General features: G+C 43.6%; 1 protein-coding gene and 1 non-coding gene across 3 annotated transcripts in view; one reads left to right on the top strand and one right to left on the bottom strand.

Annotated features, from left to right (window-relative positions):
* The window catches only part of LOC140398684 (codanin-1-like), a 185,795-nt gene extending 170,864 nt beyond the window's left edge, over positions 1-14,931 (bottom strand). For both annotated transcript variants that reach the window (XM_072487669.1, XM_072487679.1), the window contains exon 1: positions 14,598-14,931. In XM_072487669.1, coding sequence (XP_072343770.1) covers positions 14,598-14,779 — 182 coding nt within the window. In that variant the 5' untranslated portion in view covers positions 14,780-14,931. The remainder of the gene's footprint in view (positions 1-14,597) is intronic.
* On the top strand, positions 7,246-7,445 carry LOC140408071 (U2 spliceosomal RNA). The gene has a single exon (XR_011940005.1). It is a non-coding gene; the product is annotated as a U2 spliceosomal RNA (small nuclear RNA).
* Positions 14,932-15,393: the final 462 nt, after the last annotated feature.

The following is a 15,393-nucleotide window of genomic DNA, read 5'->3' as shown; positions in this document are numbered from 1 at the left end:
TTTCTCTCATATTCTAATAAATGTAATTATCATAGAGAAAAGCTTCATACAGTAGTACCATAAAAAGACTTGAATTTATATAGGACATTACATATTCTCAGATCAGCCTGAAGTGTTTTACAATTAAAGCAATTTTGGAGCATAGATACTGTCTTAGGACAGCAATGCAATAATGAGCTAGTAGTGGAGCTCTTAACGAGAACAGGATGGTGTTTGATGTAGCCAAAACTTGCTCAGAAGCAAAGAAAGTTTTTGTTGGAAGAGACCTCAAAATAGAGAAATGATAGGTGTACATATGGTCTGACTGCCACAAGATTGAGATGAGCAGCAGAAATGATTCACCATCAGACATATATAGGGAAATGAGGGACGAGGGAGAGATTATGGTAGATGAGCTGAAAGGGAAATGGGAAGAAGAGCTGGGGGAGGAGATTGAGGAGGGGCTGTGGGCTGATGCCCTAAGTAGGGTACACTCATCGTCCTCGTGTGCCAGGCTAAGCCTGATACAATTTAAGGTGTTACACAGGGCGCATATGACTGGAGCACGGCTCAGTAAATTTTTTGGAGTAGAGGATAGGTGTGCGAGATGCTCGAGAAGCCCAGCGAATCACACCCACATGTTCTGGTCATGTCCGGCACGACAGGGGTTTTGGGTGGGGGTGACAAAGGTGCTTTCGAAGGTGGTGGGGGTCCAGGTCGAACCAAGCTGGGGGTTGGCTATATTCGGGGTTGCAGAAGAGCCGGGAGTGCAGGAGGCGAAAGAGGCTGATGTTTTGGCCTTTGCGTCCCTAGTAGTCCGGCGCAGGATACTGTTGATGTGGAAGGAAGCCAAGCCCCCGGGTGTGGAGACCTGGATAAATGACATGGCAGGGTTTATAAAGCTGGAATGGATTAAGTTCGTCCTAAGGGGATTGGCTCAAGGGTTCACCAGGCGGTGGCAACCGTTCGTCGAATACCTCACAGAAAGATAGAGGGAATGGAAAAGAAGAAGACAGCAGCAGCAACCTGGGGGGTGGGGGGGAGGAACCAGAAGGACTCTCAGGGATGTTAGTGTATATGTATAATATGTATAGGTTGTTGTTATAGGTAATTGTATACTGGACTGCTGAATTGTATTTTTGGAGAGTATTTATTTGGGACAAGGTAGTTGCCATTTAGTTTTGTTTTTTAATTTTGATGTTGTTTATATATTATTTGTTTCTTGTTTAAAAAACTGGCCATTGTTATTTATATTGTTATATTACGGTGTAAAAGATACACAATGTACTGTTATGGTTGGCCAAAAATTTTGAATAAAATATATTTTTTTAAAAAAAGAAATGATTCACCAAGAGACATTAAGTTACTCAACATCCCATCTATGTAATTGACCAATAGCGGTAGCAAAAAATTGTGCAGGAGACAGAGCAGCTCATTTGTCCTATCGCAGCAAACAGGCTGTAAAGATTCTGGAGAAGCAAGGACGGATTTAGGAAGAGAAAAAAAAGCCCCAGCAAATAGATCCAGTTTTTTTTTTTTTTAAAACAGAAAAATTGAAACTAAGAAAACATTTATATGCCCTGAATCAGCACACATTACAAAGAAAATCAAGTGAATGAGGGAATCTGAAAAGCTCCAGATTTGTCCTGTTACTCAAGGAAGTGGTGCCCAGCTACATGGCTACAATTTGCTGCAGAGCTCATCACATGTAGCTTCACCTCGGATGCAGAATCCCCTAAACTCACTATACAGTGTGATCGATAGAATTCAGAGTTGGAGAAGGTGCTTCTTCCCCACTGTTATGTTCTCTCTCTTTCTTCTGGCCTGTAACTTTTAATCAGCAGGGAGAGAACCTGAGAGAATCTGAGACCCTCAGAAGGTAAGTAAGTGATTTTTACTCATTTTTACTTTTATTACCTTTTCAAATTGTGTGTGTGGGGGTGGGTGAGAGAAATTGAAGTGACATCACAGAAAAGCTGTGACCTGATTGGCTGGTTGGGAATCTACACTAAATTAAAAAAATTAAGCATTGATAAACTAATTAATATAATTACTTAAATTATAATTTAGAACATAGAACGATACAGTGCAGTACAGGCCCTTCGGCCCACGATGTTGCACCGGAACAAAAGCCATGTAACCTACACTATGCCATTATCATCCATATGCTTATCCAATAAACTTTTAAATGCCCTCAATGTTGGCGAGTTCACTACTGTTGCAGGTAGGGCATTCCACGGCCTCACTACTCTTTGCGTAAAGAACCTACCTCTGACCTCTGTCCTATATCTATTTAGAGGGGTATCTAAGCCAGAGATCGGAGAGTACTGTATTTAGCTTTCACATTTATAGTAGAAATCTAGTGCTAGGAAACATATAGTTAACAGTAACTTTTTAAAAAAACTTTTAACTTTAATTTACGAATTAATTGACGCAATGTCAATTAGAGGGGTGCAGTGCTCTGACTGTGAGATGTGGCAGATCCAGGAGGCTTCCAGCGTCCCGGATGGCTTCATCTGCAGAAAGTGCACCCAACTGGAGCTCCTCACAGACCGCATGGTTCAGTTGGAGCAGCAGTTGGATGCACTTAGGAGCATGCAGGTGGCGGAAAGCGTCATAGATAGCAGTTATATAAATGTGGTCACACCCAAGGTGCAGGCAGAGAAATGGGTGACCACCAGAAAGGGCAGGCAGTCAGTGCAGGAATCCCCCGTGGTTGTCCCCCTCTCAAACAGGTATACCCCTTTGGATACTGTCGGGAGGGGATAGCCTATCAGGGGAAAACAGCAGCAGCCAGAGCAGTGGCACCACGGCTGGCTCTGATGTTCAGAAGGGAGGGTCAAAGCGCAGAAGAGTAATAGTCATAGGGGACACTATAGTCAGGGGCACAGATAGGTGCTTCTGTGGACGTGAAAGAGACTCCAGGATGGTATGTTGCCTCCCTGGTGCCAGGATGTCTCCAAACGGGTAGAGGGCATCCTGAAGGGGGAGGGCAAACAGGCAGAGGTCGCTGTACATATTGGTACTAACGACATAGGCAGGAAGGGGCATGAGGTCCTGCAGCAGGAGTTCAGGGAGCTAGGCAGAAAGTTAAAAGACAGGACCTCTAGGGTTGTAATCTCGGGATTACTCCCTGTGCCACGTGCAAGTGAGGCTAGACATAGGAAGATAGAGCAGCTAAACACTTGGCTCAACAGCTGGTGAGGGAGGGAGGGTTTCCATTATCTGGACCACTGGGAGCTCTTCCGGGGCAGGTGTGACCTATATAAGGACGGGTTGCATCTAAACTGGAGAGGCATAAATATCCTGGCCGCGAGGTTTGCTAGTGTCACACGGGAGGGGTTAAACTAGTATGGCAGGGGGGTGGGCACGGGAGCAATAGGTCAGAAGATGAGAGCATTGAGGGAGAACTAGGGAATAGGAACAGTATGGCTCTGAGGCAGAGCAGACAGGGTGAAGTTGCTGAACACAGCGGATCTGGTGGCCTGAAGTGCATATGTTTTAATGCAAGAAGTATTACGGGTAAGGCAGATAAACTTAGAGCTTGGATTAGTACTTGATGTTGTTGCCATTACAGAGACCTGGTTGTGGGAAGGGCAGGATTGGCAGCTAAACGTTCCAGGATTTACATGTTTCAGGCGGGATAGAGGGGGATGTAAAAGGGGTGGCGGAGTTGTGCTACTGGTTAGGGAGGATATCACAGCTGTACTACGGGAGGACACCTCAAGAGGGCAGTGAGGCTATATGGGTAGAGATCAGGAATAAGAAGGGTGCAGTCACAATGTTGGGGGTTTACTACAGGCCTCCCAACAGCCAGCGGGAGATAGAGGAGCAGATAGGTAGACAGATTTTGGAAAAGAGTAAAAGCAACAGGGTTGTGGTGATGGGAGACTTCAACTTCCCCAATATTGACTGGGACTCAGTTAGTGCCAGGGGCTTAGACGGGGCAGAGTTTGTAAGGAGCATCCACGAGGGCTTCTTGAAACAATATGTAGACAGTCCAACAAGGGAAGGGGCTGTACTGGACCTGGTATTGGGGAATGAGCCTGGCCAGGTGGTAGAAGTTTCAGTAGGGGAGTATTTCGGGGACAGTGACCACAATTAAGTAAGTTTTAAAGTGCTGGTGAACAAGGATAAGAGTGGTCCTAGGGTGAATGTGCTAAATTGGGGGAAGGCTAATTATAACAATATTAGGCGGGAACTGAAGTACCTAGATTGGGGGCGAATGTTTGAGGGTAAATCAACATCTGACATGTGGGAGGCTTTCAAGTGTCAGTTGAAAGGAATTCAGGACCGGCATGTTCCTGTGAGGAAGAAGGATAAATACGGCAATTTTCGGGCACCTTGGATAACGAGAGATATTGTAGGCCTCGTCAAAAAGAATAAGGAGGCATTTGTCAGGGCTAAAAGGCTGGCAACAGACGAAGCCTGTGTGGAATATAAGGAAAGTAGGAAGGAACTTAAGCAAGGAGTCAGGAGGGCTAGATGGGTTAAGAAAAGTCATTGGCAAATGGGGTTAAGGAAAATCCCAAGGCTTTTTACACGTACATAAAAAGCAAGAGAGTCGCCAGGGAACGGGTTGGCCCACTGAAGGATAGGCAAGGGAATCTATGTGTGGAGCCAGAGGAAATGGGCGAGGTACTAAATGAATACTTTGCATCAGTATTCACAAAGAGAAGGAATTGGTAGATGTTGAGTCTGGAGAAGGGTGTGTAGATAGCCTGGGTCACATTGAGATCCAAAAAGACGAAGTGTTGGGCGTCTTGAAAAATATTAAGGTAGATAAGTCCCCAGGGCCTGATGGGATCCACACCAGAATGCTGAAGGAGGCTAGAGAGGAAATTGCTGAGGCCTTGACAGAAATCTTTGGATCCTCACTGTCTTCAGGTGATGTCCCGGAGGACTGGAGAATAGCCAATGTTGTTCCTCTGTTTAAGAAGGGCAGCAAGGATAATACAGGAAACTACAGGCAGGTGAGCCTTACGTCAGTGGTAGGGAAATTACTGGAGAGAATTCTTCGAGACAGGATCTACTCCCATTTGGAAGCAAATGGACGTATTAGTGAGAGGCAGCATGGTTTTGTGAAGGGGAGGTCGTGTCTCACTAACTTGATAAAGTTTTTCGAGGAGGTCACAAAGATGATTGATGCAGGTAGAACTGAGAACATAACAGCGCAGTCCAGGCCCTTCTGCCCTCGATGTTGCGCCGACCTGTGAAACCACTCTAAAGCCCATCTACACTATTCCCTTATTGTCTATATGTCTATCCAATGACCATTTGAATGTCCTTAGTGTTGGCGAGTCCACTACTGCTGCAGGCAGGGTATTCCACGCCCTTACTACTCTCCGAGTAAAGAACCTACCTCTGACATCTGTCTTATATCTATCGCCCCTCAATTTAAAGGTATGTCCCCTCGTGCTAGACATCACCATCCGAGGAAAAAGGCTCTCACTGTCCACCCTATCCAATCCTCTGATCATCACTGGTAGGGCAGTGATGTTGTCTATATGGACTTCAGTAAGGCCTTTGACAAGGTCCCTCATGGTAACTAGTACAAAAGGTGAAGTCACACGGGATCAGGGGTGAGTTGGCAAGGTGGATACAGAACTGGCTAGGTCATAGAAGGCAGAGAGTAGCAATGGAAGGATGCTTTTCTAATTGGAGGGCTGTGACTAGTGGTGTTCCGCAGGGGTCAGTGCTGGGACCTTTGCTGTTTGTAGTATATTAATGATTTGGAGGAAAATGTAACTGGTCTGATTAGTAAGTTTGCAGACGACACAAAGGTTAGTGGAATTGCGGATAGCGACGAGGACTGTCAGAGGATACAGCAGGATTTAGATTGTTTGGAGACTTGGGTGAAGAGATGGCAGATGGAGTTTAATCCAGATAAATGCGAGGTAATGCATTTTGGAAGGTCTAATGCAGATAGGGAATATACAGTAAATGGTAGAACCCTGAAGAGTATTGAAAGTCAGAGAGATCTAGGTGTACAGGTCCACAGGTCACTGAAAGGGGCAACAAAGGTAGAAGGTAGTCAAGAAGGCATACGGCATGCTTGCCTTCATTGGACCGGACATTGAGTATAAGAATTGGCAAGTCATGTTGCAGCTGTATAGAACCTTAGTTAGGCCACACTTGGAGTATAGTGTTCAATTCTGGTCGCCACACTACCAGAAGGATGTGGAGGCTTTAGAGAGGGTGCAGAAGAGATTCACCAGAATGTTGCCTGGTATGGAGGGCATTAGCTATGAGGAGCGGTTGAATAAACTTGGTTTGTTCTCACTGGAACGACAGAGGTTGAGGGGCGACCTGATAGAGGTCTACAAAATTACGAGGGGCCTAGACAGAGTGGATAGTCAGAGGCTTTTCCCCAGGGTAGAGAGGTAAATTACTAGGGGGCATAGGTTTAAGGTGCGAGGGGCAAGGTTTAGAGTAGATGTACGAGGCACAGAGGGTAGTGGGTGCCTGGAACTCGCTGCCGGAGGAGGTGGTGGAAGCAGGGACGATAGTGACATTTAAGGGGCATCTTGACAAATACATGAATAGGATGGGAATAGAGGGATACGGACCCAGGAAGTGTAGAAGATTGTAGTTTAGTCGGGCAGCATGGTCGGCACGGGCTTGGAGGGCCGAAGGGCCTGTTCCTGTGCTGTATTTTTCTTTGTTCTTTGAGAGGGAGGAAGATATACTGCTATACACGTGTATGGTTCAGCAGATGACATTTTGCCTCACACCAACTAAATGAGTAAAATTGGGGATAATATATTAGTGTATATAACTGGAGGAATTTGAAAACAAGGATGATAATGTTTTTTTAAATGAAGACATTATTTAACCAGGGCCCACAATGTTACAGAAATTCAAGCAAACATTACCGCCCAGACAGAAGCCAAGGTAGAGGTAGATTTTGGCCATCAAATTCTCATACTTACAGTGATGTTAAAATATTAAACCACCCCGAGGCACTTCAGAGGAACTAGCAAAATAACACTAAGCCACATATTATGCCACCAATTGTGCAGAGATGCTAAAGCAAGATGCGCAAGAGGCCATTACTTGGAGGAGCACAGATATCGCTACGGGTTGCAGGACTTGAGGCAATCACAGATATAGAACGATGTGGAGTCATAAATGAGTGTTTTAAAAATCAATGCATTGCTTAAACAGGAACCAATATGTGAACAGAGGTAATGGGTGAACAGGATTTGGTGCGAGATAGGACATGGGGTAGGGGAGCTTTGGATGTACTAACTTTATGGAAGATGGATCACTTCTCAGCCTTTTGGCTAAGATCAAGTGTAGTATCTGCTCTGCCTTTTGGCTCAGATCTGTTAAGTCTCTCTTGTGGGGACCATGAACTGGATTCAATGTGAATTGTTTTTTGGAGCAGGCAAGGAGCTGGATTAGGGGTTTGTCCCTGTCCACACTCTGAGCCCTGACTTTGTATCTCAGAAAAAGTAATTTTAAAAAAACTTTATGGAAGACGAGACCAGACAGGAATGTATTTGAATACTCACTTTTACAGGTAAGGCATGGATGAGCCCCTTTCTGAAATGTTAAATCTCTATTGTAATGCATCAGCACTTCACAGATACAATATCATTATTATGCAGCAGCTAAATAACGCAAGACTATAAGAAATATGAGGTCATACAGCTCCCTCAAGTATTCAATATCATGCTTTACCTTTTACAAATTCCATTTTCCTGCCGTATCTCCATGTACCTCTTGATTCCCTTGTTTTCCAAAAATCTATTGATCTCCATCTTGAATATACTCAACGGAGATTCCCACAGCACTCTTGAAGAAATTTTTCATCTTGATCCCAAAAGACTGATATCTTATCCTGAGACTATGAACCCTCATTCTAAGGGAACGTCCTCACAGTATCTACCTCATCAAGCCCTCTTAAGAATTTTAATTGGTTCAATTTTTCTAAACTGGAGAATATGGAACCATTCTACTTAATCTCTCGTCGTAGAATAGCCCTTTCATCTCAGGAAGCAATCTCAGGAACCTTTGTTGCAAAACCTATCAAGTATATTTTTCCTTAGCTAAGGAGACCAAGGGCAGCACGGTGGCGCAGTGGATTAGCCCTGCTGCCTCACAGCACGGAGGTCCCAGGTTCGATCCCGGCTCTGGATCACTATCCGTGTGGAGTTTGCACATTCTCCGTGTTTGTATGGGTCTTGCCCCCACAACCCAAAGATGTGTAGGCTAGGTGGTTTGGCCACGCTAAATTGCCCCTTAATTGGAAAAAATGAATTGGGTACTCTAAATTTAAAAAATAAAGAAAAAAAAGCTAAGGAGACCAAAATTGCACACAATACCTGTCAGCATGATTTGAACAAAACCCCGTACAATTGCAGCAATTCTTCTTCACTCTTAAACTGTAATTCCTTGATAATAAACACTAATAAACCAATTGCCTTCCTAAGTGCGGCGTCCCAGCACACCCAATTCTATCTAAATCATAATTGCAGTCTCTCACCTTAAAAACTGTTTTTCCATTCTTCCTACTGAAGAGATTTTCACATCTGCCCACATTCTGCTTCAATTGTCACTTTCTTGCCCCATCACATAACCAATATGTATATCCTTTAAAGTCTTATGTCCTCACAGCTTACCTTTCCACCTAGCTTTGTATCATCAGCTAGCTTGGCCATATAGATGAAGGGACTCAGTGTAATATCAGTGATACAGATTATAAATAACAGAGGCCCAAGTACTGATCTTTGCAGCAATTCACTGGACAGATGCTATCATGAGAATGACCAGTTTCTTCCTCCCTTCTTTTCTCAACCCCATACTAATTTATTATCTTCAATCCTGTGAACTCAAATTTATGTACAATAACCTGCTGTGAAGGCAGGAACAGACGACCATTCAGCCCCTCGAGCCCACCCCACCATTTAATGAGATCATGGTTGATCTGTGGCCTAATTCCATGAACCTCCTTGGGCTCATATCCCTCAATATCTTTGCGTAACAAAAATCCATCTCAGATTTAAAATTATTAACTGTTCTAGCTTCAACTGCTGCTTGTGGGAGAGAGTTCCAAACTTCTACCACCCCTTGGGTGAAGAAGTGCTTCCCAACATCTCTCCTGAACAGTCTAGCCTTAATTTTTAGACTATGCTCTCAGTTCTAAAACCTCCAACCAGTGGAAATAATTTATCTTTATCTACCCGGTCTTTCCTTGTTAATACCTTGAAGACTTCAATCAGAGCACTCTCAATTCTAGCAAATACTTGAGACAATAATTTATTTCCACGGATGGAGAATTCAGAATGCCCAAATTACCTAACAACCACTGTGCTACCGTGCCGCCCTCTGGGCTTGGGCTGCACGGTGGCACAGTGGTTAGCACTGCTGCTTCACAGCGCCAGGGACCCGGGTTTGATTCCCACCTTGGGTCATTGTCTGTGCTGAGTCTGCACGTTCTCCCAGTGTCTGCATAGGTTTCCTCCAGGTGCTCTGGTTTCCTCCCATAAGTCCCGAAAGACATGCTTGTTAGGGGAATTGGACATTTTGAATTCTCCGTGTACCCAAACAGGCGCCGACGAGTGGCGACTAGGGGATTTTCACAGTAACTTCATTGCAGTGTTAATGTAATCCTACTTGTGACAATAATAAAGATTATTATTATTAAGATCATTTCTCACCACTGCTTTTATCCCATTCCGCAATACCAGGGCTACTCACCCCACTTCCTCCATTTTGTCTATCTCTTTATAAAAGAATCAAATTCCGTGGAATGTTTACTTTGCAAATTTGGTCACTCCACAGCCATGTCGCAGTGTAAGATCAGGTTCTTGTGCTAATGCATCTATTTTGTTATGAATCCTTTACATATTCAAATATAGCACCTTCAGTTTTAACTTTTCTTTCCCTGTTGTGTTTTAGTTAATAATGTCCTAGTACATAGTTAAACATTCTTTCTCTTCCTGACACAATCTCCTAGATTTCTAATGCTACTCTGCTTTACAGAATTATTTTTCCCTTCAGAGTTTATATTTGCCTGACTGGAACCCTCGCTCTTATTAGTTTAAAGCCCTTATTTTACCCAAGTCATTCAATTCACCAGGGCCCTGCTCACAGCAAGGTTTAAGTCTGTCCCAATAAATCAGTTTCCTCATTTTCTATTATTGGCGCCAGCACCACACGAATTGAACCTGTAAACGGCTTGTCACTACATCAATAAGTGTGGGGCTGAGGAAGTAAGTATGCATCTTTATTGTATCCTCCTCAAACACTCAGCAGAACCTCATTCCTAGTAATAATATATCCTTTATTGTCACAAATAGACTTACGTTAACACTGCAATGACGTTACTGTGAAAAGCCCTTGTCACCACATTCCGGCGCCTGTTCGGGTACACAGAGGGAGAATTCAGAGTATCCAAATTAACAACAGCACGTCTTTCGGGACTTGTGGGAGAAAACCGGAGCACAAGGAAGAAACCAACGCAGACACGGGGAGAACGTGTAGACTCCGCACAGACAGTGACCCAAGCCGGGAATCGAACTTGGGACCCTGGTGCTGTGATGTAACATTGCTAGGTGCTGTGATGTAACATTGCTAACCGCTGTGCTACCATGCCACCCACAGTTCAACCTGTGTTGTTGGTTTCTACATAAGCCCACTTCTCTAAGTGGGAGATGTCTTAACCCTAGCACAGTGCAAGGATTCCTGATCACAGTTGCAGTGAACAGTATCCAACTCCTACTATACAGTCGTCTACAACTGCCACGCTCCATTACCCCACTTCAGTGGTCTCCTGTAGAGATATGGTCAACTTGCCCATCCTCCTTGCAGGCCATTAGCAAGTATTTCATACCTGTTGGACAATGGTAAAGGTTGAGGTTCCTCCACCATTGCATTTGTGATCCCCTTCCTGCCAGAGTTGTAGTCCCATTCTCCTGGCCCCGATTGTTAACCAAATCTAGTCCACCATTTGAAAGGATACGACTACCTCCTGGGTTAAAATGTCACAGTAACTCTCCCTTTCTCTGATGCACCATAATAGCTTCACCTCAAGAGTCCAGCTCAAAAGGCAGCACGGTGAAGCAGTGGGTTGGCCCTGCTGCCTTACGGCGCCGAGGTCCCAGGTACGATCCCGGCTCTGGGTCACAGTCCGTGTGGAGTTTGCACATTCTCCCCGTGTTTGCGTGGGTTTCGCCCCCACGACCCAAAGATGTGCTGGCTAAGTGGATTGGTCACGCTAAATTGCCCCTTAATTGGAAATAATGAATTGGGTACTCTAATAAATTTTTTAAAAAAGATTCCAACTGAACAACAGAGAGGAATGCCTGGAGTTACAGACATCGTTATCATATCGGACCACAACTTTTCACAATATACATTAATGATCTGGAAGAAGGAACTGAAGGCACTGTTGCTAAGTTTGCAGATGATACAAAGATCTGTAGAGAGACAGGAAGCAAAGGGGCTGCAGAAGGATTTTAACAGGCTAGGAGAGTGGGCAAAGAAGTGACAGATGAAATACAATGTGGAAAAGTGAGGTTATGCACTTTGGAGGGCGGAATTTAGGCATAGACTATTTTCTAAATGGGGAAATGTTTAGGAAATCAGCAGCACAAAGGGTCTTGGGAGTCCTTGTTCAAGATTCTCTTAGGTTAACGTGCAGGTTCAGTCGGCAGTTAGGAAGGCAAATGCAACGCTAGCATTCATGCCAAGAGGGCTAGAATACAAGACCAGGGATGTATTTCTGAGGATATATAAGGGTCGGGTCAGACCCATTTAAAGTATTGTGAGCAGTTTTAGGCCCCATATCTAAGGAAAGATGTGCTGGCCTTGGAAAGGGTCCAGAGGAGGTTCACAAGATTGATCCCTGGAATGAACAGCTTGTCGTATGAAGAACGGTTGAGGACTGGGTCTGTACTCATTGGAGTTTAGAAGGATGAGGGGGGAATCTTATTGAAACTTACAGGATACTGCGAGGCCTGGATAGAGTGGACGTGGAGAGGATGTTTCCACTTGTAGGAAACACTAGAAGCAGAGGACACAATCTCAGACTAAAGGGACGATCCTTTAAAACAGAGATGAGGAGGAATTTCTTCAGCCAGACATCTGTGGAACTCTTTGCCGCAGAAGGCTGTGGAGGCCAAATCACAGTGTCTTTAAAACAGAGATATGTTTTTGATCAATAAGGGGATCAGGGGTTATGGGGAGAAGGCAGGAGAATGGTGATGAGAAAAATATCAGCCATGATTGAATGGCAGAGCAGACTCGATGGGCCGAGTGGCCTAATTCTGCTTCTATGTCTTATGGTCTTCTGCCATCTCAATCCATCCAAATATAATTAACTGAAGTTATATGTAAGCAATTCACTTAGTTTATCTTTAATTTTCAGTTTAAAACCAAGGGAGCCTTGCATCCTCTACTTTTGAATAGCAGACAAGTAAAACTAAGCTAAGCAAGGTGAATTCAGCTAATTTTGTGCACTATGTAGAAATGAGAAATCCAGTTGTGATTTCCCCACCTAACAAGTTTTTTTAAACAAAATAACATAAGCGCTCTACAAAGTGGTAATCCTATTAAATCCTATTTTGTTCCCCAGAGGCAATGAACGAATTGTCTTAGCTTGAATTTTGTCTTCTTGATTTAAGTTCTTGAAGTGACAATTGCTCCGTTTCCCAGTTGTACCTGGACTTCTCATTTTTTCCTCATATGCTCAGTACAAACAGGAACTTGTGAAGAACAGAAATGTGATATAAGGCACATGATATCTAGTGATGTAACAGAATACAAATCTTACTATATTTAGCTCACTAAATCTAAACAAGGCAAGCGTTTTGTATTCTCATCTTCTGTTAATTAATGAACTTGTATCTACACATCTTTCATGACCTCAGGATGTCTCTTGCACTGTTACTTTTGGTCTGTAGTCAATATTATAATGCAGGAACTATGTCAATTAATTTGTGCACAGCAAGCTCCCAGAAGAAGTAATAATCTAGGTTTTTTGAGATACCGAGGAATAAATATTGACTGAGAAATCGAAGAGAACACCCTGCTCTTTGAATTAATGCAGTGAGGTCTGTTACATCCACCTTCGCTTAATGTCTCATCTGAAAGAACGCAACTATGACAGCGCAGCGCAAGAGTGCTTGGATTGCGGTCAAGTCTTTGGGGTGGGATTTGAATACACGATCGGATTCAGAAGTGAGACTACTACCCACTGAACTACAGTTAAGGAACAAAAAAACACGACATTCAACTTTGAGTTCAAACTATAAAATCATATTTATAACAAATAAACTGCAGTAGGGAATCAAAACAGATTTCATTTCATTGAAGATCTTCAAAATAAAACACAACTGAATCCACACTTCAACTTTCCTAACACTATCTAACCTGGGCCAATACAGCCTCAGAATCATGCTGAGGCAATCAGCAGGCATTTGTCCGTCACCATGTACTCAGAAACAGCCAAATGTCGCTCTGCCTGAGCTAAGTTCTATCAAAACTTGAAAATTTAAGCTTCACAGAACTTTCTCAAATAAAATACAATGGGACCCAGCTGACATGGAGCTGAGCCTAGCCTGAGTCAGGCTATTAATGCTAAATTTTAAGCACCGTTACTTTATTGGTTAACTTCAGAATAAAGCAGTCTCGCTACACAGAATGGGAAGAAGCCCTCATTTGTCAGTTTTCAATTTGATGTTAATATTCAACAGGTCTTGTCCAAGTTAAAATGTTAATGTCAGAATTTTTGCATTGATGTCACTTACAATTGCTCCCACCACTCGTGACTTATAATCAACAGTAACTAAACAAGTAAAATTTGAAAGGGCAAGATCTACAATGGAGTGGTACAGCTGGAAAATTTGGTTAAGGCTTACAGAAGTTCAAGTTCGCCATTAGGGGACAGAGGAGGGGTTCACCTCTCAAGGTGCCAGTTGTTCTTTGACTTCTTTAAGGAGTATAGAGTCGACAGCAGCGGGGGGGGGGGGGGGGGTTCTTTTTCAGTTCAGGTTGGGTTAAAAGTTAAAAAAGGGTGGGCAGACGCCAGGTAGGGGGGGGGGGGGGGTGTAAAGACGTTTAGGCTTTTTGCTGTTGCCACGGTTGTTTTTTGTGTTCTTTCTTCTTTATGTATATATTTGAAAATGCCTCTAATAAAATGTTTTTCAAAAAAGAATTTACACCCGAAATGTGCACATATTTAAAATGGAAGGTTTGCATTTGAAAGTACCTTTCACCAAATTATAACCTCTCAAGCACTTTATAGCTAACTTGTGCACAATAAGATCCTGCACAATAAGATCCTGCAAAGAGCAAAAAGGTAATGACCAAATCTTTTCCCCAAAAAGTGACATTGGTCAAGGAATAAACATTGGTCAAGACATCATATAAAGTAGGGTTGTGTAACTTTTTACATTCGCCCAGGAGGACAAATGAGGCTGGTGTTGAACGCCTGTAATGGAAAATGGCATCCCTGACAATGTAGCAAGCCCTCCGTATCACACTGGACTATCGGCCTTCTGACTCAGAGGCGAGAGCGCTGCCACTGAGTCACAAATAAGACATTGAAGAATTCCAACTGCGAACATTTACCGAACTGTGATTAATCCATTAATAAAGATTTATATTACCTTCCCACGATTATTGTACCCACAGGTGGAAATTCCTCCAAGTTATTTATATTTAACTGAGGAGTAGGCTGAGTCATACCAACAGACTCTATCCTCCTCTTATTGCCACTCCATGTTGCACAATCCTCTTCAGCTGGGCTCTTTGTCAAGTCTTTGGCTACCTGTCGGCCACTGACTAACATGTTTTTCTTCTTGGCACGCCGCAGGGATTGGCTTTCAGGGCCTTGGATGATGAATTGCCCAAGGTTGGCCCTCTGAGCTGACCGTCGCTCACCATAGCGTGGCGCTATGCTACAGCTGAACTCAGGGCTAACTGGCGAGTCCAAATTGCACAAGTCGCTGTTTGACTTTGAAAAGGAAGAGCCATTGGACGAGGGAGACTGGAAGAAACTGCCCGAGTTAAAGGAATTGTTTGGCGTATCTGGGAATAACTGAGCTCGAGTCCCTTTCGGTGCCTCTGTGTTACTGCCCCTTTTTTCTGTCTGGCTATTTTCATTCCAATCCCGATGGCACCGAGTATGTTTCAGCCCCTTGACAGAGGATGTCTTTGCAGGAGTTGACGGAGCATTTGGAATTAGTTGGTTTGTCTGCTCCCTCAAAAAATTTAAAAGGAAGGGTACAAAGTCTCTCCGGAGGGAGTTATATGCCAGAAGCTTGTCGCTGAATTCACCATTCTATAAACAGAAGTAAAAAAAATTCAGTAAATGTGGTCACACATGGAGAAACATCTTTGAACTTTTGTGACTTTATTACTGAAAGGTGTAACCAGGCATTATTCCTCAGCATTTTACCTTCT

The sequence above is a fragment of the Scyliorhinus torazame genome, chromosome 2 (genome assembly GCF_047496885.1).
Source record: "Scyliorhinus torazame isolate Kashiwa2021f chromosome 2, sScyTor2.1, whole genome shotgun sequence".
In the NCBI taxonomy this organism is placed as follows: domain Eukaryota; kingdom Metazoa; phylum Chordata; class Chondrichthyes; order Carcharhiniformes; family Scyliorhinidae; genus Scyliorhinus; species Scyliorhinus torazame.
Note: the sequence above shows the minus strand (reverse complement) of the source record. Positions and strands in the feature narration are given on the sequence as shown.